The following is a 25529-nucleotide window of genomic DNA, read 5'->3' on the forward strand; positions in this document are numbered from 1 at the left end:
CCAGTTCCAGCCTCCTAAACCATGCAGGCTCTGCACTTCCATGGAGGGAACTGCAGCATTTGCATTTATTCTCCCTACCAGGAGAATAAAGCACAGCTGTGCAGAAAACAACACACAGCAACAACCTGACATGGTCAGGACAAATTTCTCTTTCAGACAACAATTAAAAAGGCAATAATTTCTGCAGAGACACTTAATTTCCTATTTGCATCTATTTCAAAGGGAAGACAAAGTAGGACATAGTAGGTCAAATTTTTTGTTCTGTCATCTTTCTAGAAGAATGTGGTGATCTAATACTCAATTTATATTTAATATCCAGTGCTTCCTTTGAACCTTCCAACAAGAGCAAAATAAAAAAGCAAACGTTTAACGATATGTTCAAAATACAAATTTATAAGCAGCACTTTTGAGCTCTATTTTATATTCAACAATCAATGCTGATAAAAAAGAAAGCATAAATTAAAATAATTTGGTTGTGATGCTCTTCAGAGATTTAAAATATACACATTAAATAAAATACCATGGCTCTATTCATAATTAAAGCTCTGTTTAAAGACACCCAACTAAAGCTCTTCTGAGTCTTACAGTACTTTTCAGCAGACACACTAATGACCTTACACCACAAGGATTTTCTGACAAGTGTTAAACATCCACAGCGTATACACTGACCTATTTGTAGTATTTTTGCTCAGTTACAAGGTCTGGGACATGATCAGAGTACTCACAGATCACAAGCAGCATGCTAAGCTACACCACAAAAGATGTTAGGATACATGGGTATCCTCACGTTTGCTTCCAATGGGAATTGATTCTGTGTAAATGGAGATTGAAAATATAACAGGAAGTTACACGTTTACTCCAGGGATGATCACCTTGGAAAACAACAGATGAGCAACACATGTAGCATAAAGACCACAGCAAGTCGTCTCCTGTGGCTAATATAACTTTGGAGGGAACAGCAAAAACCCTACACAACACTTAAAAGTCATTATTACATGTCTCTGGGCTTTAAGACTTTAGTGAGAAGTTAGAAAAAAGGTGTTATTTTGATTCTGCCTTTTCTCCTCTTGCTGCCCTTCCACAATAAGATTTTTACATCGATGAAATTTTTCACTAGCTAATGGTGTGCAGAAGAACTTGCCATCAGGCAAAAACAGAAATCTGAAAGTTGGATGTTTTAGAGTTCTATTGTAAAAATATAGTCACCTGTACTACTGTCACCACTGAGCTTTAACTAACAGTCACAACACTGTTGGCTTTCCTTCTACAAAAAAAAAACAAACAAACGGTCAAAAAGACAAACTGGGGGAGGAGGGGAGAAGGGGAGAGATGATACCAAAAAAAAGTCTTTTTGTAAGCTGAAATTGATTAATTAAATAGGTGCAATATTTCATTGCAGAAAATTCCTTTTGAGAAAATAAAACCAATTCACAAGGGCTTTTGAAGAAAATATCATGAAGCATTTTATTACTTAAGTCATTCGTCCTTTATTAACAATTTTTAGCATTCCAATTTGAAATACTTTGAAGAATGATAATGCAAGGATTTTTTTTTTTTCAGCCAACAGTCACTAACGAGACTGAATCAGTCTTCAAATTCTGCCCCAGAAGTGGTATAAACTTTGTAAAACCATCTTCATATGTTAAACTTACCTAAACTCAGTAGACCAAGAATTCCAGATCTGAAAAGCATCACTTTTCAGGTAAGACTGAAATAAGACTGGAAAAGTTAGTCTCCAAAAAGGCATATTGTGTGAAGAACACAGTAAATTTAATTAAGCTCTAAAAAGAAGTTACAAAGAATGCAATGAGGTTCGCACGATGAACAGAATGAGTAGTAACAGGCTTGAATTTCTGCTACAAAATGGGAGACTGGACGTCAGAAAATACCTTCCAAGGGAAAGACAAAAGATCACTCAAATGTATTGCCTGGGAACACTATAAAACCTCCAGTCTGAGAGGTCTCTCAGAGCAGGTCAGACAAATATCTGTCAGAAGTTCACTACCTTTGTGTGACCACGAATGACATCCCCAGATCTTTCCTGAGCCCATTTTTCTATGATTCTGTCAGACATCTACTAAAGATGACAGAGCTCTAAAGAGAAGAAAATTCCCAATAATGGTGACAGTCAAAAATCAGACTCAAAAATGCTGAACAAATATACATTTTAAGGATTGATTTTGTTGGCTTTTTTATGTCTGTCATCAATTAAACACCAGAGTGATTCTAATAATATAATACTCTCCTTAGTGCAGTTGCAAATTCAGTATTAATCAGGGATACTTAAAAGAAGTATTCTCACAGTGATGATCTTCAAATTCCTTCCTCTGGTTCAATGCACGTGGACATTTTTAATACACTGTGACACCGGTAACCAGGATTTTCAGTAAATGCATAACAAAAATTGGAGTTTACATTTGGACTCTGAAACAGAGATACCAGGAGTGGCTCCCATCCTACTCAGACAAAAAATCTTCAGTGTTTCTGGTCATGTTCTCATTATTCAATAACTTGTAACTTTTTCTCAAAGACCTAGGAATCTTGACAAAACAGAAATGTATTTTATACCATACATTAGCCATTAACTCTGCCGTTTTTTCTTTTCCTCTTTGCTCTCTATTCCTCTATGGTTTACAAATGCCAAGAAACCAAAAGCCCTGAGGGTTTTGGTTTTGGTTGTGGGTTGGTTGTTTTACTTGAAAATAACAAGTTCTGCCTTTGAATTTCCCATATATATAATTGAAAATGAAAAACGGTGGGGGGGGGGAGAAGCATGGGGAAGAATCTGTAGAGAAATAGAAAAAGGCTATATATTTAGAAATCAAACTGACTTCCATCCTGCAAAAACAAAAACAAAACCTATAACCATAATTTATGGTGCATCTCTCCATTTTCCCAAGACACAAAGCCTAATAAATACTTAAAATTTCATACACAGAGTGCCTAGGAAGGCATTAAAACTATATAAATAGAAAATTTATATATTTTATATACATAATACAGTAAAAATATATAAATAGCCCTTTAACAACATTCTCCCTAGACTATATCAGACATTGTATCTGCAATTAACTGAAGTGTCTCTGAAGAAAGATAATCTTCCTGCTTTTTTTGTCTCTAAATTGGCTACTGTGGATTGAACTTGCTTGAATAATATCAAGATTTAAGGGGAAAAACCAATGAACTTTCTTCCTTATTTACTGGAATAGCATCCCTATATAAATCCTCCAAAACTAAAATCCCTTCAGATCTCACTTTTCCCATCATAGCTATGCACATAAATGATATCATAAACTTCAGGTGCCACACAGGAAAGAATTGTTAACAGCATGGAAGAGTATCTAAAAATTTTTCAATACTGGTGATCAAAATTCCTTTCTCTTGCAAATTTTGAAACAGTTCAGAGACAGTTGCTTTTTATGTTCGAAACATTTGTACTGTTTTCATGAGCTACAACTTCAGAAGAGTTAAAAGAAAGTATTTAAAGGCAGTAACACATCCCCTCTTTGTTCTTTCAACAAGCCTGATGTCAAGAAAAAATGCTTTCTCCAACTGCTTGCTGATAATCATCTCCCATGACATCTACCATAATAATACAGATTGCAAAATAGACAAATATCCTTTAACTGTTTTTAAACTTAATTTTTATAAAGCCTTATATAGCTTTATAGCAGATGCTTGTCTTTCAGAACCAACTCCAGAGATAACCTCTGGCTTTGCACTCCTCTGTCATATATCCTTTGAATTTTATTAGTTATCCTTTGCATTTTTAACTAACAAGGTACCATTGGCACAACTATCTTAGGCAGCTTGGAGTTTGACCGCAGCTTTGTATGCTGACTCAAGTAAAAGGGAAGTTATTACTCTAGGTTTCTGACACTGGCCTTCTTCAACAGCATAATTCTTGTAAAAACTGCAGTTTGCTGTCTCACAGAGTAGCTGATGAGACACAAACACAACCCAAAAGGTGTTTCATTACAACCTTCTGGCATTATCTCAGAATACATTTTATATAAATCGACTTCTTATTATATACTGTTGGCAGGTTGCCCTAAAGATTTCACCCCTCTGCACTGGAACAACTTCAAGGAACGTGTTTAAAATTCAAACAATCCATCCGCTCCTAAACACTACATTAATGGGTACAGGATAAGAACCAGAATATTTATCCATTTAATACACCTCATACGTGACAGTTTACCTGCCTGTCTGATCTCAGATACCCCAGTTTCCATAACATTACACAATCCACACATTTTTGCCTCACTTCCTCTGTTTCTATCTGAGATAGCAAGAACAGCTTTCTTTGCAGTGAAGGATAGAGGAAACAGGTGGTTTTGTTTGTTCTTCTCGTTTAGATGAATTCAGAATTCTGGTGGATTAAAGTTCTGGTATTTAGCATTTTGATACAGTTGGCATTTGTTTCTATTCAAAGGACTCAATTGTCTAGAGTTTATTTCTTCTCCTAGCAAGATTTTTTCCCAGCAGTTCTTCTGGGAGACTGTCTGCAGATAGGATTAGATTGGAAATGCTATTGCCTTCAGTGTACTTAAGACACTGGCAAGGATGAGAATTTAAATGAGAGATATCAGATGTCTGCATTACGCACTTCACAAATTCTTTCTTGCCTAAGGGAGGTAAGAACAACAACAACCCTAACTCATTTCCAAGTTAATTTAGAAGCAGAATTTGATGGCAGAATATTTGCATACGTTAGCTTCAAGACAGATGCATTATATGCCATCAATATTTGCACCCATACATTTTAAGGTTTCGTTTTCTTTTCTACAAATACTTGATGTGTACTACAGAAGACATGCAAGCCTTTTTCCACTGGGGGTTTTGGAAAGTAAGGGGGAAACCCCAAGTCTTATAAATTAACAGAATATTCCTTTGCAGGGAAAGGATTTGAACAATTTGCATTTTTCTAATTTTCAGAATATACCTCTTCATCTTGTATTTAGTTTCAGACAGCATGTACTGAGTAAACAGCTTTCTGCACATATCACAACTTTATTTTCCTTTAGAACTAGGAAACAGGAGGCAATTTAGAGGCAATTTCTTCCATTAACAGATGAACTTTCTTAACGGAAGTTTGTATTTTGTATAGAATGGATTTGAGTTATCTCCAGGAGAGGAGATGTGCTATACAACTGAAATGCTTTGCTAACCTATAAATGACAAGACACGGCCTCAGAAACGCGTGTAGGCACAAGAAAAGGTGGTGATAAAAAGGAAAGGTTCCACTGGCTTTAAGTATTCTTAAAAGTGAGACATGAGAATAAATGCTAGCACAGTACTGCTCCCTAATCTCCCACTCAGGTGCCAAATCAAGGAACCCAAGAATTATTAGCGGCCTCAAGAAAAACAAAAAAACAAACAAACAAAAAAATCTATCTCAGCTGCTGAGCTGCCAACTACATTTCTCACTTATCTCTACCAAAATTCAGGGTTATAGCCCAACTCTTGATTCAATCAATTGAAGGGATCTTGCCAAATCCAAAGGGAGCTGAATTTGGTCTCTTTCTCTTCCAGTCCTCCAGAAGGAGATGAGTTTACTTAAAGCTTCCAGAAATACTTTTGTTTCACTGACATTACTGGTTCTCCTAAGAAAGGATACTTCTCTTATGTCTGGGAAATAAATGTGTACATAAATAAACGAAAGAATTAACACTGTTTCGTCAGATACTATAACCTACAGATGTTTGGCTTAAAAAAAAAAAAAAAAGAGTAGGCAGGGGAATGTGCTAAGCCTGTAACTGTGTTTTCCCATATTTTACATTAACTGAAAACAGATATATATTAGTCTTTCAGCATTCTCAGAAAGAGAAGTTAATTCCATGGCTTTTCAACACTCCATGCTGACACCAGTTTAAAACATTAATTTTTTTAAGCTTCAACATTAACCTTGGATGCATAGCTACACAATTTCTCCTTTATTTCCTCTCCTTCCCCAAACTCTTTCAAGAATATTAATTTGAACAAGCATTTCAAATCAGATGAAATAGACTCAGAATTCCATTTTACTTTTATGGATATTTGTTTAAATAAAATGAATCACAGGTGTTTTAGAGTGTAATTTAATTATCTGGGCATGCATTTTATGTGTACAGAATTATGACTTTTACTTTATTGCTCCCACTGGAAAAGTGCATCTTCATCACAACCTTAAGCAGGAGTGTAACTTTCACAACTTCAAAAGACAGAAAAGGAACTAGGAAATCATACTATTTAGTAATTTTTTTTTTTCCAAAGTGAAAGTATTAGAAAATTTGGCCTAAGGTACTCAGCCGAAAGCAAATAAAACCTGAAATACTATGAGTACAAACTACAGCTTCCCAAGAGAAACTTAAAACTATCATTAAATATGACGCTTTGTTTTATTCCGTATTTCTTTTTACCATTACAGTAATTTATCCTCCCCAAAATAATAAGACTAACAGAGAACTGTTTTCAGAAAATGTTTTAGAGGGATAAATAGATAATAGATGTTTTTCCAGTGACTTCTCTGGTGCACAGAGCTGCTTGAAGGAATGATACTATTTGAACAGAAACAACAGTAATAAACAGTTTTACTGCAGTACTCAAAAACTCAAGCATGTGCTGAAGGGTGCACTTTTGTAAACACATCAAGGGAAACCATGACATTTGAAATGCAGACTGTTACACTGCTGCACTGAAACTCTTAGTTTTGCAGACATTCGAAAGTAACTGATCTTCACAAGGTTTTTAAATATGTCTATGTATTCTTCAAGCTGAAAATATTTTCTACCACACAGAAGTTACAGCAGACTGAAGAAGGCAAATATCTGCTAAACGCAATAATCTAGGGGAAAATCTGTAAATAAAAAACACTGTAAAAATGGAGTGTTGATACTGCCAAAATTAATCAATAATTGAAGTGCTTTGACAAGAAGCTTTCTCAAGAGCCTCTATCTTCTGAATGTTAAATTATGAAAGCATGAATCAGATGTTATTGAATACAGTAGTGTTTCATGTGAATATCATATGTTCCTGCATTATTGAACCTGAGTTAAAAGATTCAAATTTAAAAATCTGTTTGTTATTTATTGCATTCTTATATCATAGCATCAGACTTGAAAAGGTTTCATTTTAAAGGACTGTTAGAAAAACAGTAGGGATAATGTAAAAAGTACTGGTTTTATATGAGCGAAATTTAGTATTTGGACAAAATATTTATTCTAAGTGATTCTAATTAAAAGAGCACATTGCTTCTGTGTGGACTGCAAAAAAATTCAGACCAATTGGTAAAAATTTTGTAAGATTGGATAACCGAAAGAAGTTAGGTATCAAGAATACCTAGGTAACAAGTAAGAGTCCTACAGATATCTTGGCCTTTACACCAAGGCTTTCACCCTGATATTTATAAACCATTTTTCTTCAAAGTTCTTATCTAAAAAAGTTTAAAACAAGAAAAGAGGTATGTGACAGCAAAGACAAGAAACCTCTTCCTGCAATTTCAAGGGGCAGGAGCCTGAAAGCAAATGCACAGAAGTGCATTGGGTTTTGGAAGTGTTTTCTGGTTTGGTGGTTTTTGGTTTTGTTTTTCTTACGAAGGAAAAGAAATACCTAAAACTAGAGAAGAAAAGTGTGATGTTTTCCAGCAAAAAAGGGAGATGTAGGTAGGCAAACTGTAGATTTGATGTTGATATTACTGAAGGCAATAATGTTTTTTACTTATTTATTGTTTACTAGCATTACCTTGAGTATACGAACATAGTCGAGTTGATTCTATGCTGGGGATGTTCACTCCATGGGAAAGATTTCTTGGCCAGAGTTCCAGCTGCCTGACTTCTTACAGGCTGAGTTTTTGAACAGGATCACACAATCACAACACTTTAGGTACACAGACTATTTCATCTGAGCTAACAGAAAGAACCACACTGCTGAAAGCAACCACAGGCTGTGAAAGCACTGCTCAATAAGCAGGTGATGTAATAATAATGCAATGTAATATCTATATTAAAGTTGCTAAAGAGTTACTTAACAGCAGTTTGGAGCTATGTAATGTTGTATTTCAAGTTCATTTCAGGTTTTCTAAAGTGAACATGAAAGTAAAGGCAGAGGTATTTCCAGATAATGATGTGTGCAACTACGCAAATATAACCTAGATATGTGCTACAGTTACGCTCATACACTGATAATTTTCACAACAGGAGGTCTGTTGATTGCCCTTGACATGAAAAATATCTTAAATCTCAAGTGCAGCCTTCTTCTCCTTTAAAATGTTGTAGCTGTATGTTATGTTGTCAGCTTAATACAATGGATTACTTTTGATGAAAGTAGCCTTGAAATATTGTAATATCAATGATTTTTTTTAAAATTTATTCAATAGTGAATCATTTTCTGGGCTTGCTTTATTTACACATTGGAAGCACCCTGGAAAAGTGCCACTGTAATAAAAGATGGGGGAACACACAAAATGGAGTGGTTGGTATTTTAAAACACCTAGGTCAGACTGTGAAAGCCTAGACAACAAGCCATGTAACTATATCAGGGAAATTATATTCTTAGCTTTTTAGATTTTTAACTTATGGTTAAGTGCACGTATCATATGCCACACTCAGAACTGTTCTTAAGTCCCATCTGTTTGATCCCTTTCTCCTGGTTTTACTGACAGCAAGGGCTATGCCTGGATTACATTTACTACTATGCAGAACTCACAATAAAACCTTGCAGGATATAAATATTTATCCAAACTGGACTTTCATTAAATTAGAAGTCAATCCTTCTGGTCCCATGACAGATTTTAAACACAGCTGAGAAACGCTCATGTAATTCTTTGATGAACGAAACATAAAAATTGAAAATTTATGAATAAATATGAGCAAGATCACCAAGCTTACTATTCACCAGAACAAGATGTATGCATTAAAAGCAGACTATCCTATGAAATCTGAAAAATCTGGGATTGTAACCACAATAGTGCACTTTGGATGCATATCTATAACCTGCTGTAATTTGGCCATCTGGAAATGACGCTTTGCTTACTGTGTATTTGTGAGTCTGTTCTTTCCCTCTCCATTGTTAAAAAACTTATTTAGGCTTTATACTGCTTGCTTCATGAAGAAGGAGGACAGGAGCACAGCATGAAAGGAGTATCTCACCCAATATACTCAAGTCTTTAAAGAGCACATTAGAGTTCACTGCCAATGCAAAGACCTCCTGTGCATACACAATAGTCTTAATGGCTTCTTTGAGAGGACAAGTTTTAAAAGTGTAATCCTCTTCTCCCCTCAAAAGTTTTAGCCAATCATTCATCCAGTGTCTTCAAGTCCTAAATGGCTAACAAAAAGAAAATTTAGGGACTAAAAAGAAAAAGTAAAAAACATTCACACACACACACACAAAACCAAAACCAACAAACCAAACACAAAAAACCACAAACTAAATCCAAACAAACAAAAAACACCAAATAAAAAAATACAAAGGCAAACTCAAAAAAATCCCAGAGTGACTTGAGACTGGGTCTTTGAAATAAACTTGTACAGAAAAAAACCAAACAGTTTTTTTTAAAGCCTGTATTATGTAATACCCAGTTAAATGCTGATGTATCAGTGTTGACTGTGTACTTGATTTGTCTTGTGTAAATTACAAATACAGGCACTCTCACCATTCAGTTTAAATTCTCAAGGTGGCAACAATGAAAAAATTTCAGCATATGGAGAAGCTAAATATGAAGTTCCCTTACTGTTGACCTACCCTATCCTTAAAACAAGCTCATATTAAATCATTCACAAAAATAAATACTGAAGTCACACCTTCGAAATAGCACAAACAACATCCAGTGTATCTTATCTGTTACCTAACCACGCAGGAGAACTCTTGCCAGTTCACATCCCAGGCAATTTTGCACAAAGAGACAGTGAGTAAAATGTACAAGTTTGAATAAAAATCGAGTAAGAGAATTTGAAACTATAACCACTTTTATTTTTCCCCCTCAAGTTGTCAATTAGGTTTAAAAAAAAATAAATCCCATGACTTCAGGACACCACCTCTGTAGGTGGATAAGAATGGAAGACTCACAATCAGGACTCCCTCCAGCCTCCTCATTTACTGTATTCCCAGTGGTCTCCTGCAACACGGCCTCCCCCTTGCCCTTTGCCAAGGGTGCACGTCACCCCAACTCTCCACAGCTACAGGTTCAAAGTAGATAAGGCACATATCTCACAGAACAGAAACCAGTCACAGAGACAGTGCTCTCCAGCATCCCATAGCCAATGCCATCACTGACAGCTGGACATCGACACGTGTTCATCTCCTCCTATTTTCAAACAATATCTTGATGAATTCTGTAAACTCTGAAAGGTGCCTGAGCTGCAGTTTAGTCTCTTTGCATTGACAGTATGGTTCAGGAGGATACAGAAGAGGCCTGGGATATAACTCCAGTATTTATTAATTCCTATCAAATCCCTCCTTTTTTCTTTTCCCCTTTATCATTAGCACAGTTATCCTTAAACATGTACACATAACAAGAAGGACTGCACAACCCCCTAAGCATATCATCCTCTAACACTTTTTAAACCTGACAAAGTGGGATGAAAAGTTTTTTGCTCCATCAAGGTCTTCTATCTGCAGCTGTTCCACATGGCAAATTCCCATTTCAGTAAATTGGTGCTCTGTTCCCAGAACAGATGCAAAATCAAACTCACAATGAGAATATACAATGCAGCTTGATTCTGAGAACAAAGTATCATTTTGTCTTCATAATTCTGCATTCAAATGATTCTTTTAATTGCCATGGGAATTCCATAACCCTAGTAAAATTTTTCTTTTTTACTAGTTAGAGGACAAATACAGTGCATCAATATTGTATTTTTCTATATGTGTACATTCTAGCTGTTATTTCTGAGCACTGTTACAGGCTACAGATAGAAAAATACCTGCATCACACTCACTACTACAGTCCTGACAGAGAGACATAGTCTGTTACCAAGGTAGAGATACAGCCTTTGTAGGTCAAATTTAAAGGTTTTTCTTCATTAATGACATACATACCAGTACAAAAGTGATTCTAAACAAGCTGCTGCTTTTAGTGTTGAAGGTCCTTACAGCATTAAACAAAGCAATATAACTAATCACCTTTTAAATTTTAAAATGCATCTTCTTTAGCCATATGAATTTTATTGCCTTATACATGTCTTCTTATGTTGCACAGTTCAAAGCACCCACTGAAACAAGCAGATGTTTAATTCCCAGAGAATGTGCCAATGCCAGAAACCTGTACAAGCAATGCAAATCTGTCACACACGGAAGCAAGAGATCCCCAAATGATACTGGTACTTCCCTATGGAAGGATAACATAGGAGAAGGTGATGAAAAAACTTCACTCTGCTGTAAAGAACGAGAAGTCAACATTCTGGCTTGCTTAGTTAAGGGGAAAAGCTTGGATGGAAAAGCTTCTAACCATTAGTCAGACTGCACTATCAGAATCACAAGAATTTGGCAAAGGCAGGCAACGGGAAAGATCCTGAAAGTCAACCAAACAATCAAACAAAAAAAGAAAGCAGCTCTCTTATGAAATACACTTTTGCAGATATCTATAAAATGTAATCTATACAGTTTACAAAACCAATCTGTTTAGCTACTAAATTTACCAGCCTAATTAGAAATTCTCATATATATCCATTTTCTCTGCTGTTAATTTGAATCATTTTTGTCCAGTTCGAATATTCTGACAACGAAAAACACTGAAATATTTGAGTGATCTAATTCCCTTAACAGCTTGTAAAAAGGACTGAAAACCATACCTGCTAAAAAAAAAACAAACCACCTGTGAAGTTTTATGACGGAAGTAGAAAGAGACATCAATTTTCCATAATAAATTACTTGTATTTAATTTAGGCATGCCATAAAAAAACATAAAATAAAGAAGGGAAATGAATGCTCACTGAAACATATTCAACTGAATGGGAAACATTACTAGCATAGTATTAAAAATGGAAATCTCAGGAATATTCTTCTGATGATAAGCAGACTTTCACAAATCTTTAAATCCATAAATTTCCACTGTCAAACCAGGCACATATGATTTTGTGACTTCCTTCCTACTTTTAGTGGAATTTAGCAGCTCAAGGCCCAAATCCTTCAGGAAAGTTCCCTCTGAGTGTCTTAGATGCTTTTTATTATTTATGTTGAGAGTTTTCCATAGATTTAGACATTCAGTTTAGAATTCAGCATATGAGAATCTTCAATTCACCTTCTGTATGCCATACATAATATTTTAGGAGTAAATTAAAACATCAAAAGTACAGGTTTTCATTTTGGATTACTGCTATTTAAAAGAATACTTGAATAATTCAGGGTTTTTTATATTATCACCTTTAGGAAGATGTTACAGTATTCCTTCTGTATCTCACTCCCTTTTATTGGCCACCACAGCTATAATAATTATATTGAGTGATGTGGTTTTCTTTTCTGATATTCTTTTAAATACATTCAAGATGTCCATACCTAACAACAGAAGTTCAGGAGTATAAACCTGTAGAACTGCTATATGGCTATTACAGTCCATTTTCTCTTTCAGTAACTAAACTGAAGAAACCCTTATTCCTAACAACACTAGCCCTTCCTCTCTCTCAATGAATGGTGGCTGCAGCTATTATCAAAGCTCTACTTACAGTACCCAAAATAAAGGGATGCTTCTGGTACGCAGAGGAACAGAAGACTTTTACATGTAAAAAAATGAAAATGAAACATTAATCCTTACATGTTTATATCATTAAAAAATACAATACTGAAGATTTTTCTTATCTATGAAAAAGTGAAAATGTTGCTTCTTTTATTTCTGTATTTCTATTTATAAATATTACAGACTACTAAAAACTCATCAACTGTGAGGGATGCAGCCAAACCAGGGACGAATTCCATTGCTTCCTAACATTCTCCATCTGAACGCTTAATTTTTCCTAATGCTTTGTCCCTTGGACAGAAAACTCTTTTTGCAACTTCTTGCCAAATGACTTACCGGCAGTGTTTATGTGATCCTGTTAAGGTTTCAATCACAAAGCATTCCCCTTCATTGAGACAATATGCAAGATCCTTGTCCTTGCATGGCTTAAAGTGCTCAGATCGCTCAGTGGAATACGTTGTGGTATCTGGGGAGAAAACAAAAAAAGGAAAGAAATGCTGTGAGGCTAAATATTGGATATTCTTAGAGCACGTTACATAAATTTGATCAAATTGGTCTCGGTAACATCAACTGACAGACTAATCAACAGAAAGCAAAAGCACAAGGCATGCAAACCCCAATGCGACTGCAATAATATTTACAGTCAGGTTTCTTAAACGATTCACAAGAGGATGCTTATATTTATAAATATATGCAGAAAAACAAACTAGACTGCCACAAAGCTGGAGTATAATTTCAGCCACTTCCAATTTCCAAAGTATCCCTTCTAAAATGTAAAGACGCCTACTTAGTATCCTTTAATCAGATCAATATTTTCATATGAATACACTCAGATATGGTTTTAAGTAAGATACAAAATTTTTTCATGAAAAATGAGCCACAGTATTTAATAGAGCATCAATCTAAGAAACCCTCATAAAGCCCACCAATAAAATGAAAGGAAAAAAAAAAAAGAAAAAAAAGCCAAGTACTCAAGGTCAATGCTAATTTGATTCACCAGTCACAAAACCTGGCCTAAAACTTAACACAAGCAATGTACCACAGATTGTGTGATTTCAGGTACATCATCTGTAGGTTTCTATAGGTCCATCCAAACACCCCCACACAGCTAAAAGGCTTGACTACAGGTTGAACTTTTGGCTGTACCTTTGGATATAGATAGAAAATTAGATTTGGAATAGGCTGACAGCATGTCCGGATGAGCTATCATTCTTGTCTTCTAATAAACCTCTTTAACCTTTCCAATCCATTTGGATTAATCAACAATAAAGTGAAATTTTCAGAGGAAGATGTCTGACTGACAGATATTTTAATTTTTCTTCACTAAGACAAGGTTTTTTTCTAATGAAGAGTGATTTTTCAGAGTAGATGGTGATTTCCACAGAGCCATGGTTCAATCTTCATATTCAGTCTTAATTGAAAAAGTTTAAATTCCTGATCACTTTGCGGGATCTAACATATACTGAAATAGCAAGAGAACATTCCCTTGTATACCATACAGACTACCACAGAGTATTTTGCTGTCTTCTGTCAAAGGAATGAAGCAGTGCCCAGTGGACAGGGAACCTTGCAAACTCAGAACTATACAAGCACACTAACTTGCTTTTTGCTCATAATTCAATAAGAAGGCAATATCCACCAAGGTAACATCAAAGCTGAAAACCAAAACACTGAACCACAAGACACCTGTAACTATGGTTCTGCAAGAAAAATTCAGATAACTCCAAAAATATTTCAAAGTAACTTTTTTCGTTCTTAGTGTATTTTAAATAAAACAGTGCTACGATTTTTTCTTGTGTCCAGACTAAGTGTCAGAAGATTAATATAATACATTTGCAAAGAATAAGAAAATCTCCACCCTGATCTTTGTATACAATACCTTTTTTTTTTCCCTCTCCAGAGAGAAAATACTGTAGTTCACAGTTTTCAGGGGAGAGAAAAAAAATCCTGGAAATAAACTCCTTTCAAATGTTTTCACAGATTCCAAATGAAAGGCCATGTCATTTTCCCCCATGCCAGCACTCACAAAAAGTTGCAGACTAAACAGAAACTACTCTTTCTAATTCTTGCAAGCAAACCCTGAACTGAAATGTATCAAATTGAATTTTTGAGACTATACAAGATATTTGTAAATGCAAACAGTTACCAGCATCTCACTGTTAATGTTTCAAGAATGATCAGGTTTTATGTAAAAAAAATATCTTGACACAGAGAAAAGGTAGCCCAGTTCCTTTTTAAGGTCAGTTTTAAACAGGAGCACTTAAATGACCATTTAAAACTTGATTAGGGAAAAAAAACCTCAATATAAACTTGAATAATCAGTTATATTTCTATCCATTTTAAATAAGGAAAACTGAGGATGTTATTTGAAAGTACTTCTGATAATTACAAAGGGTAACTAAAACTGTTTGATGAGCAAAAACTCAGCTTGATCCAGCTTTAAATAACAGAACACTTGTATTTCTCAGCTTGCTCTGAAGAAACAATCTGTGCAAATACCTTTCTGAAGGCAGCTACAGTACACAGACCAAAGCAATCTGAGGTGTCCCCAAAGGACAAGAGTGAAACAAGGGAGACAGGCAGCATCACAAAGCATGTCTTTGAGTTAGTGAGGTACTGAATTCTCATAGCACAGTGTTTGAAGTGAAGGATATTCCTCTTCTCTCATAATTAAATACCTTGTCAAGGTCAGCATTTTAAAGTTTTAGATTAAATATATTCTTTAGAAGTTTTGTTCTGCTTTATTTTAATTACTTCTCTGTTCAATATTAATCAACCCTTCTGTTTTATTTATAAACAGGCATAAGTTGTGACACTTCATTTTCTCCAACTGGACATGATCTCAAGCTTTTCTTTTTTTGTTTTGGGTTCTGTCTTTCATCTTTCAAATTAAGCACAACCATTGTATGTAATGATGCTGGTGGCTTCTTATGAAAGAATATAAGGACTGCACTCCTTATGTTGAAAAGTACATAAATTTTTTTCAGGTTTCTTTTTGGTTTTGTTTTGCGCAGTTTGGGGGGTTTTTTTGTTTGTTTTGGGGTTTTTTTGGGGGGGGTTGTTGGTTTGTTTTGTTTTGTTTTTTACATCAAATATAGTCTTTTTATAGGCCAATTTTTAGTTACATCTAACCATGTTGATGCATATGTACACTATGCACAGCTGACCTGTACACAGGCCTCTGGTCTGCAGAGATCAGAGCTCCAGAGGTCATTCACAACATTCAGAAGCTGTGTTACTAATTGATATCCTAGATGTACCTGTTCGGTACTTTCTGCTGGATATACTCACGTGTAGGATATGTGAGTTTTCTGAAAAGTTACAATATTGCTGTTATTTCATGTTGCATTCATGATAAACGAACTCTGTTACAGCTTCATTAAATAATGATAAAAACAAAATCTAAAAGCTTGTTCTAAATAGTATGGAAATAACAAAACAACAGAAAATATTACAGTTTCCCTGATTCTTTTTGTAATAAATAATAAATCTTATTGTCTCTTTTTTTTTTTTACTCTTAAACAAATACTGAATTGACTTTTCCACAGTGGAATAGTCCTTCACAGCTTCAGAAACACGGTAAATCAACATCATTCTATTGTGATGTTTTTAGTTTAGTTTTGGTTGTTTTTTGTTTTTTTTTTTAAGAATTGATAAAATCTAGGCATTCACAAATTTACTAGTACAGCTCCTTAATTTATTTTAGTCTTTGAACATGGATAACAGACTCAAATGTTTATAGGTAACAAAAGGGAACTTCTGTTAAGCATGTCCTTGAATTCAGCATGTATAACGTAATGCCTTTTTTTGTTTTGTTTCATGCAAAAGCAGCAGGGCCTATTGATTTCTGCCAGGATCTTTCCAATTAAATTGGAATAAAGAAATTCTAGGCACTCTTGCTCTATTTTTTTTTTTTTTGCCTTACTATAGCAGCAGAGGTTTATGCATGATTCCCATACTTCAGAAAAGGATATACCATTGCCAGCTCTCAGATACCACTGTTTAATCAAATGAACAAGAATTCAGCTCATGTTTCAAGGGAAGGCTTCAAGATCTTTAATGTATAAACATGGAGTTGGTTTGAAAAAATGCAGTCTTTGGGAATGTTGCATAAAAATCAGCAGGAAGTTTACTGATGCTATTTTACTTTTGTATAGCACTAAAACTTGGTCTAAAAAAAAAGTGTTAGTGAATTTGTATTCTTGTCTCATTCAGATATTTCATTATATTTACACCAGCGCAGGATGGCTCTTTATAGTTAATTTATTGAATTATCTTCAAGGCATGATATGGTTACTAGAAATACTATCTGCTCCATCAAGGCTAGAAGTTTCATTGTTTCCAGTACTACGCTCTGATATTGATAAACCTGTAACTACTGAGGAAAAATGCAGGAAAAGAGAGAATGCAAGATTTAAAATATCCTGGGAAACAGTGGCGTTCGTAGCAGCTGTTTCTGCACAGACTGCAGCAGCAGCCATTCCCATCCATCACATCTGTCCCGCAGCATTCTGACTTTACCAACAGATTTTTCTGGTTACATCTCAAACAAAACACCTTTAAATGGTACCTACACTACATGGCCCTCACTGGAAACATTTTTTCCAGACAGACAGCATTATCTGCTGCAGGAAAACTGAGGGAAAATGTCCCAGGAGATCAAGAGACAAAAAGATTAAGTTTAACTTTTCTGAAGTCACTACTGAACAGGTATCCAAATTTTGTAACTACATAGGAGCATTCATTTATTAACACCACCATGGTAAATACTTGGTGCATTGCCGCAGAGAAATATGAAGATGTTTATGAATATGTTTAATGCCAGAGCTCGAAATATGAATAGTTTAATGTCAGAGCTTGAACACTCAAAGACTTTTTAAAAATACTGCATATTTTGACTAGCATTGGGTATTACCAGCTCTACAGACTCAGTATCGACCCGCAAACTCGCTTTTCCTTTATCTTTTTATCTGTTTATAATGCATCATTTCTCAGAGAACCACTGCTTACTGAGGCATCAAAAAAGTGAGATGCTTATTTTAAAACCTCGATCCCATTTTTAAATGAACTGCAAATAAGTGAGCAAGTTAAAAACAACTCAACTTCCTCTGACAATGCAAATCCAGTCACTAAAAAAAATACCTTCTCAAAAAACCTCAACATTTTTTATAATGTATTCTTTTATCACTACTGCATTCTATAAAGGCAACAGCAAAGGTCCGTTAATAGCACACAGGGAGCTAAGTTTTATGTTCAATGAAGTCAATGGCAAAATATTTATGATGACTCGGTATAACCAGGGTATAACCAGGGTTCCCTGAAGTTCTTGCTGCTCCTCTCCTGATATTTCAGAATTATGTGGTAGCCTTACTAGAAAGGGTCTTGTAGAAAACTGAAACTTCCACACAGAATAGTTTATATATTGCATATTTACTCACACTACAGTGAACCCTGAAAAACATAAAACCTAAAATGTTTATTTCTGTCCTCTTAGAAGTAAACAGAAGGAGGGTAGGGGGAGAAGACACCGAGTCCCAGCATGATATTTGTTAAGGGAGAAGGAGGGGAAAACTTAAAAGTTTACTTGCAAGTTTTTGTTATGAATTAGTCTTAGCTAATGGAAACTCTTTCTTAAGTTGTTGATATTTGTTAAGTGAACATTCCAGACATAGATATGTTTAATGGCAAAGAGAACTTGCTTTGTCTGTGCTAACTGAACAGTCGATGGCCTTAGCCATGGAAGAGTGCTGGAATAATTAAATTTAAAATTCTAGTAATAAATTATGAGAACTAAAAAAAATAAAACTTCAGGGTTTTAAAATAGTAACAGGCTTCTCTTTCTAAACTTACTTGAATTTTTGCATGCATTTATTTATGATTAAAACCAAAAGCTTAATATAAAATATGAAAAATTTTATTGCATTTACAGAGACAGTTTTGTATAAACTAGCAATAGAGTTCTGAATACAGATTATTCAAGAAGCTGCCCCTCAGCCATTTTGTGCCAGAGAAAATTTTATTTAATCCAATAACACTTTAAAGGCTTTGATTGCACTGTAATATAAAGCAAAATTGTGCTATAGATATGGGACTTGTTGGAGCTTTTCTATTATCCCTCAGATTCAAATGAACAGATCAGTATAATTTAGCAACAAACTGATAAAGCAGCAGATGCAATAAAACAGCATCATTTACACTACTTGTCTTCACAGTCAGATTGTGGAGGTAGCTGAAATTATCATCATTGAGAGATGGCACAAATGGTTTTCCTTTGTATTTAATTCAGAGGATTATATAAGAAAGCTCATGTGGTATTAACCCAACCAGCCCATTGCTATGAAACATTTCTCTGTCAGTACAAACACCCTTAAACAGATTGCTTTCCTCCCCACATCACCAGGATGCAGAATCACATTCACAACTGCATAGAAACAACAGTTCAAGCTCCAGAAGAAGAAATTAAAAAGTCATCTCTCCAAAAAACAGCACATGCTCCCTTGTCAGCAACTCCTAAATTAATTCTTTAAGTGTGACCTTTTTCCAGAAACAAATGTTGTTCCTATTTTCTAAGCATTTTCGCAGTTTGAATGAACAAGTATTAATACCTATCTTGAAAAACACATTAAAGGATTTTCAAGTTACTAGTGCATTATTAGCAAAATATCATGTGCTATTAGAGAACTTCTTGCTGGCTGCAAAACTCTTACATATAAAAGTATACCTTTGCTTTCATGACTTCAAAAAAATCAAACCAAGCAAAAACAATGTACGAAAATGTGCCCACCTAATGGTATCTCACAAGTGAAACTCAAAAGGAGAAAAGGAAATAATGCTGGCATCACTTTGAAAGGTATTATCTGATCCTATCTGTCAGAACTCAAATACTGAACCCTGAACAGCACTGAAATTCATCCGAATTGCACATCAGAGGCTGCATTCTCCTGTGCAGCTCCAACTGAAACCAGTGAAAGCTGAACAAATGGGAGATGACTCAGGAGAGAACCCCGTGGGGCACAAAAGGCCAGGGTCTTTCACAAGTTCAATACCTAGGAGCCAAAGAAACAGCAGTGACTAAAACTCTAAAAGGTTTTCGCATTCAAAGTGAAGAGTTATATTGAAAACTGAGTGGTGACAGTTCTGATGGGCACTCTAGGTGCAGAGTGCTTTTGCCAATCAGACATGTATTCAGTTGGGCTTCAGTAGGACTTATTAATTGATCTAAAAGAAATTAATGGCGGAATTCAGTGAAAAAGCAGCATCCTCACAATTGTGCCAAAAGTGGATCCATCACCCACATCAAGGTTTCTCTCTCGTCTGACCCCTAGCACTCCCATCTCAGCATGCTGACATCTCTGGAGACACCAAAAGCCCTCAAGATTGGATGGCACTATTGCACCAAAAAGGGGCAGCCTTTTGAGGATGTGAAAATAGCTCCAGAAAATTGTCTCCAATAGATGGAGAAACTGAAGTACTGTTAAATGAAATGACTTTTCAGCACAAAAACAAAATAGTAAACTAATTAAAAGAAAAGCTGCAGAGGTGCTAGCAAATTTTTTTTTTTTTTTGAGGGGGGAGGAGAACAGGGACAGGACACACACCCAAAACCAGAACAATTCTGATAGATTAGAAGATGCTAGAAGAAAGCAAGTATAGCATATATCTGTGATGTCTGGAATCACCAGTGCTCTGAAATAAAAAAGAATCCACCTCACCAAAATCTAATGAATCAAATCAAGAAGGAATATAAGAAAACACAAGAAGTGCAATGACCTAAATAACTCAGTATTGCTACAACATAAGTATAAAAGTGGTGTTACACATTTTTTTGCATGTACAAAAAAAAAAAAAAAAGAAAAAAATCACTTCACAGTTCTCCAAACCTTTTTCTTTCTTAGATCACAGCTGTCTTCTTTCTCCTTCTGCCTGTGAAGCACCATGTGGGGGTGGGAGTTTAGATGCAAGGATCAGAGAAGAGTAATGATAGATACCCTCTATCTTGAAGATAAATATTGCTGTTTAGTACATAGAGGGGCTTTAGCTTCCCCAGCTTTTCTACTGCTAAAGAAAGAAATGCTAAAATTGATAATGAAAGCCTCATCACTAATGGTACCTGGCAAGTGTTGTCACTGAACATCAACACTTTTTCAATCAACAGATCTGTAACAATCTGTATTTGCATATCTTTATACACACTATGATATAGGAAAGTTCTGGAAACAGAGTATTGTGTGATTTCATAGATTTTTACAGGAAGCAGTAGCACAGGGAAAACCAAGGCCTACGGCTACACAGGACAGGGAAACTGGTCACTGAGTGCTGACAAGACTCAGGTTACCAGGGCTCATCTATGTTCTGTGGTTTATAGTTCTTCTGGATGATTTACCACTTTCTTAAAGTTGTACAGAAATCATCCAGCACTGTGTTTTCAACATTTAATAAATAATTTCTTACAGTCACTGTCAAATTACTGTAGGCTAAAAGACAGATACCTAATGAAATAAAATTATTATACTAGTTTTATGGGGAAACACTAAACAGTTTCATGTAAAAATACTAATTATTAAAAAGCTATGAGTAGGTTGGTTGATTGTCAGTGTGATGGTCTTTCTCCAAGGAGCTGAAATAGGTCAAGTAATGCATTGAATAGAAACAAAGGAAGTAAGAAATGCAATTTTAACTCTAAGCTTGTGCATATTTCCAAGGCTTGTAATCTAAAATTCATTCACTACTGCATTTATAATTTTGACATCCTTGTTATGTGGACATGCAAAGTCAGACTATGAAACATCAACCTTACTCTCAACATTTTCTTTCATTAAAAAAACCACATATTCAACATTGTATTTTTTTCTTGAATTTCATTTCTTTACTTTGATTCTTTTAATTCAGTCTTCCAGAACAGAAAGGACACAGGCATGAGAAGGTAAAATACCTTTGCTACAGCTCCCTCATCCTGTACTGCTCCGTTCTCATGTATGGATTACCTTACAAGATTTCTTTTGTTCTCTTTCTCAGGTGAGAACACTTTTCCATCTGTTTCTGACATGCAATTGTAAGAAGTTCACATGCTGCAAATCCCCTTGACCTTACTACCAGCACACAGCAAACTGCTCAGCTTTATTAGCCAGCATTTTCTAATGCAAGTAATTAGGTAAATCACATATAGCTTTTTAATTTAAATCCACATTGTTCCAACACAGCAAAGAGTCAGTGAACCGTGGTAAGAAAGAGCCAGGTAATGAGGTTCTCCTGTGGGCTACTAAAATTTTGTTGACTTCGGTCAACAAAATCCAAGTTAGGGCTAAGTTTGACTAGAGATGTCAAAGGTATATCTAATATCACATCTGTACAAATATTCTGCAATATTTCACATAGTAATATAAACATTATCTTTTTCTGTTTCATGAAACCTTGGCCTTTGATTCACATTCAAATCACATTTAGTTGCATCCCCCTCTAGTCTTCAATTTAAAACAAATCATGAGTTCAACATCCGTGATACAAATCTAAGTCATTGTTTAATAACTGAGACAGATTTTTCTTTTAAATTCTCTGCAACAGAAACTATTATGTTGGTACAAAATGACTTTAAAACACTTAAAACGTCTTGGCTTGGCTGCTTATTATTAAGACATAGACAGCCTTAGTGCAATAACCCAACATACATACAGTCTTGCTTACTGTGAACAAAGGAACAAAGGGAAGAGAAGACATGGAGTTTGCAGCTATAAGGAAAGATGCTTTTGTATAGACAGAGTATAATGCACTCTGAAATCTCTCTTGGGACCATGGCCACTACAAACAACATTCTGTTGGGGCTCCTGTTTTTCACTTCGGTTTCCACAAGCCACGGCACTCTGCAAAGGTGCATTTGGAAGAACACAAATGCTCCTACATCCACTGTGTTCTACAGTTCTAGTTTTATAAACTAGCCACCCCAAGTGAAGTATCATACGTCTCATATGTTATTGACTCAACGTTCGATAATTAAGTTTCATGAGATGTAGTTATTACTTAAAATCTGCATTTCCCTTTGCAGTGCATTTAATTCATTAATTTTAATGTTATATTAAAAGTTAATTTATATTTTCTTCCTACAGTGCAGGTAGCTTAGAGCATGGCTGACTGGTAGGCAAGAGAAACATGCACACAGCTCTTTTATATAATGCTACTGAGAAGATTATAAAGTATCAGAAACTTAATTAACACAAGAGCTAGCTACCAAAAGGAAATGGAACTTACTTGCCAACCACATTTAGTAATCTCTACAGCGGCTATATCCTGCCACAATAATCAAGAGAGGACATATAAATCAGTCTTTCAACAGTGACAAACTAGTAAAAGAGTAAGTTATCTTCACCATGTCGATTTTAAGTCCTACTAAGTTCTTCTGAGATCACAGCATCAGAAGCACACAGAGCACTCAAATGTGAGTGTCTGCATTTATTCAGTGGCTTATAAAAAAAAAAAAAAATCTAACACCCTACCATCTACTCCTTTTCTAATCATTCCTTCCTCGTTGCATACACAGAGCTGTATTACATATTGCAGACAAACATCCAGGCAAAATCAGCACCGACTGCCACAGAGATCTGATTATCAGGAGCTATTTCACTTCCAGGCACTCGTGGTATAAGATAATGGGACCAGGAGCTGCTTGGTAGCATCGCATTTCACCAGCAATTCTACCTCCCAGGGCATTTGGGAGTTATAGATATTTCTGGGCACCGTATTTTTCATCCTTAATCAGTTTTGAGCAACTGAAGTATTACTGCAGGCAAGCATAGTGCTATGCAATAAATATACTCTCACTCCTCTTTTTCGGTGTAATCCGCTTGTTTTGGTATGGGTTATGATTTTTCGGTTTTACATAACTGAATCAACCTTTACAGTGTACCCTTCAACGAAATAGTTGTGAAAGCTGCAATTAAAAACATTCCAGCAATTATTTAAAACTCCACTGAAGATCTTGAACTAAAAATGTCCCTGAGAAGTAAGACTAACTAGAATTTTAAACTTCTCAAAAACATTCAGGTTAATTTTCTACTCATCCATGACTAAACAAATTCAGTAGGTCCTATGCTTTGCCTCTCCCTCCTTTTTAATTTCTAAGGAAAAACAGTATATATTTTTTAAAATTAAAGCTTACGAAAAAAATACCAAAATAACTCAACACCCCTCCAATTTTGTGCACCTGAATAAGCAGTGTAATGGAGGGAAAAATAAATTACATGGTCAGTTTTCCCCTCCTATGCAGTACAAACTCAGAAAACATGAGGTCTGCAGGGTGGGCTTCCAGCAGCATAAATTCCAACGCTACACAAACCTCAATCTTCGTTCACACTTTAAGCTACAATGAAAACAGCATGACAGAACAAAGCCACCACTACTTGCATGTCAAAAAGGGTAAAGTCGATGTTAAAATAGCATCAACAAATTTGTGCCGTTGCAATATTTTTATGATATTCATAATTTTTCCCTATTTCACATTAGGAAAAGAAAAGAACGAAACATCTGTAGCAGCTTCTCTTCTTGCTCCAAGAAGCATTAAGATGCAGTCTCATCCTTCAGTTCTCTCCGCTCTGCAATTAATTGGTTTAGATAATACAGACTAAGCACAATTGTAGCAGTCATCTTTCAATGAAATTGCCTTTGCAAGAAACTCGCATGAAATAGAAAACAGAAGTATTCGTTAGTTTTCCTGCACTCCTGAATCAAATCCATGTTAACCCAGGTTATCTATCAGCATTAGCTAGCACAGAACATGAAATTTCCCATACTGAAGTTGCGTCCTTGTTTTATTACTCAGATTAATTCAGTATATAATTGAAACTGAAATATCTCCTACCTTTCCCAATAAGAAATTTGGACAATATCACAAGCACTTTGTGTCTCACTGTACCAGTCTGATGGTCGCAAAGCAGTCAGCTTTGCACTGCTAAACAAAACAGCTTGAGGTTCAACAAATCAGCAGTGTTGGCATCTGATATAGCTAAAGTAAGGGGGAGGAGAGTCATTGCGAGATGTCACTGACAACTTCATTTCCACTTCTGTGCAAATTAAATGTAGGCTGGGGCACAGAAATGGAACATAATTAGACATAAAAAGTAGGACTGCAGGCTCTGGTTGACTGAAGATATTAGTACAGTAAAGAAAAAGCCAATTAAACTAGTAGTTTAACTTACAAACTGCAGCATTAATAATCCTAACAGAACTACAAAACAGCAACAGAAGTCCAGCTCTGGAAATGCAACATTGAGCATCTCCAATGGCAGCCTAATTCCATTATAACATCTCTCAATCGGAAAATGCACCATATACACCATTCTAGTGCCACTGGATTGGAGAAAAACACATACAGAAGCAACAGCTGTGATCACTGAAATATGAAAATACAACCTGAGCGATTAACAACTGGGTAAGAAAAGGTAACAGAAGAACTGCATTATCCTTTTTTGATGGCTTCTAATTCTTTAAAGCTTATATATACAACCTTTGTAGTCACAACTGAATAACTGTTCCAACTTATACCACTTACCATCTTTCAACCTGCTAACCCGAAAAATAAGCACAATATTTCACAACTGTTATTGTGTTAGATTATTTTTAATGATATTTTATAACTAGTAGGAGATTTATTGTCTGCTCAGAAGCTGCCCAATAGGCAGCTAATGTATCATTGCTGCAGCTGTCTCTGAATTTGTCATGTTACAAAGCTGACTCAGACAGGAATTTTGTGCCAGAAGATCTTTGGCGGCAGCAGCAAAAATCCTAGTAATATCCCCTCTGGAGAGCACAAGTGCTACTCTTGGAAGAGTGGAAAAGGCCAAGAAAAAAAAAATAAATCAGCTGATAAATAAGCTGATTTCAAAATACT

General features: G+C 35.4%; 1 protein-coding gene across 2 annotated transcripts in view; it reads right to left on the minus strand.

The window, feature by feature from the left end:
• The window catches only part of NRG3 (neuregulin 3), a 384996-nt gene that overhangs the window by 222729 nt on the left and 136738 nt on the right, over positions 1-25529 (minus strand). For both annotated transcript variants that reach the window (XR_001873528.1, XM_017807194.1), the window contains exon 2: positions 12989-13118. Coding sequence is in view for 1 of the 2 variants with exons in the window: in XM_017807194.1 (XP_017662683.1) it covers positions 12989-13118 (130 nt within the window). In the remaining variant the exon portion in view is untranslated. The remainder of the gene's footprint in view (positions 1-12988; positions 13119-25529) is intronic.

This window comes from Lepidothrix coronata, unplaced genomic scaffold (genome assembly GCF_001604755.1).
Source record: "Lepidothrix coronata isolate B3197 unplaced genomic scaffold, Lepidothrix_coronata-1.0 Scaffold17, whole genome shotgun sequence".
In the NCBI taxonomy this organism is placed as follows: Eukaryota; Metazoa; Chordata; class Aves; order Passeriformes; family Pipridae; genus Lepidothrix; species Lepidothrix coronata.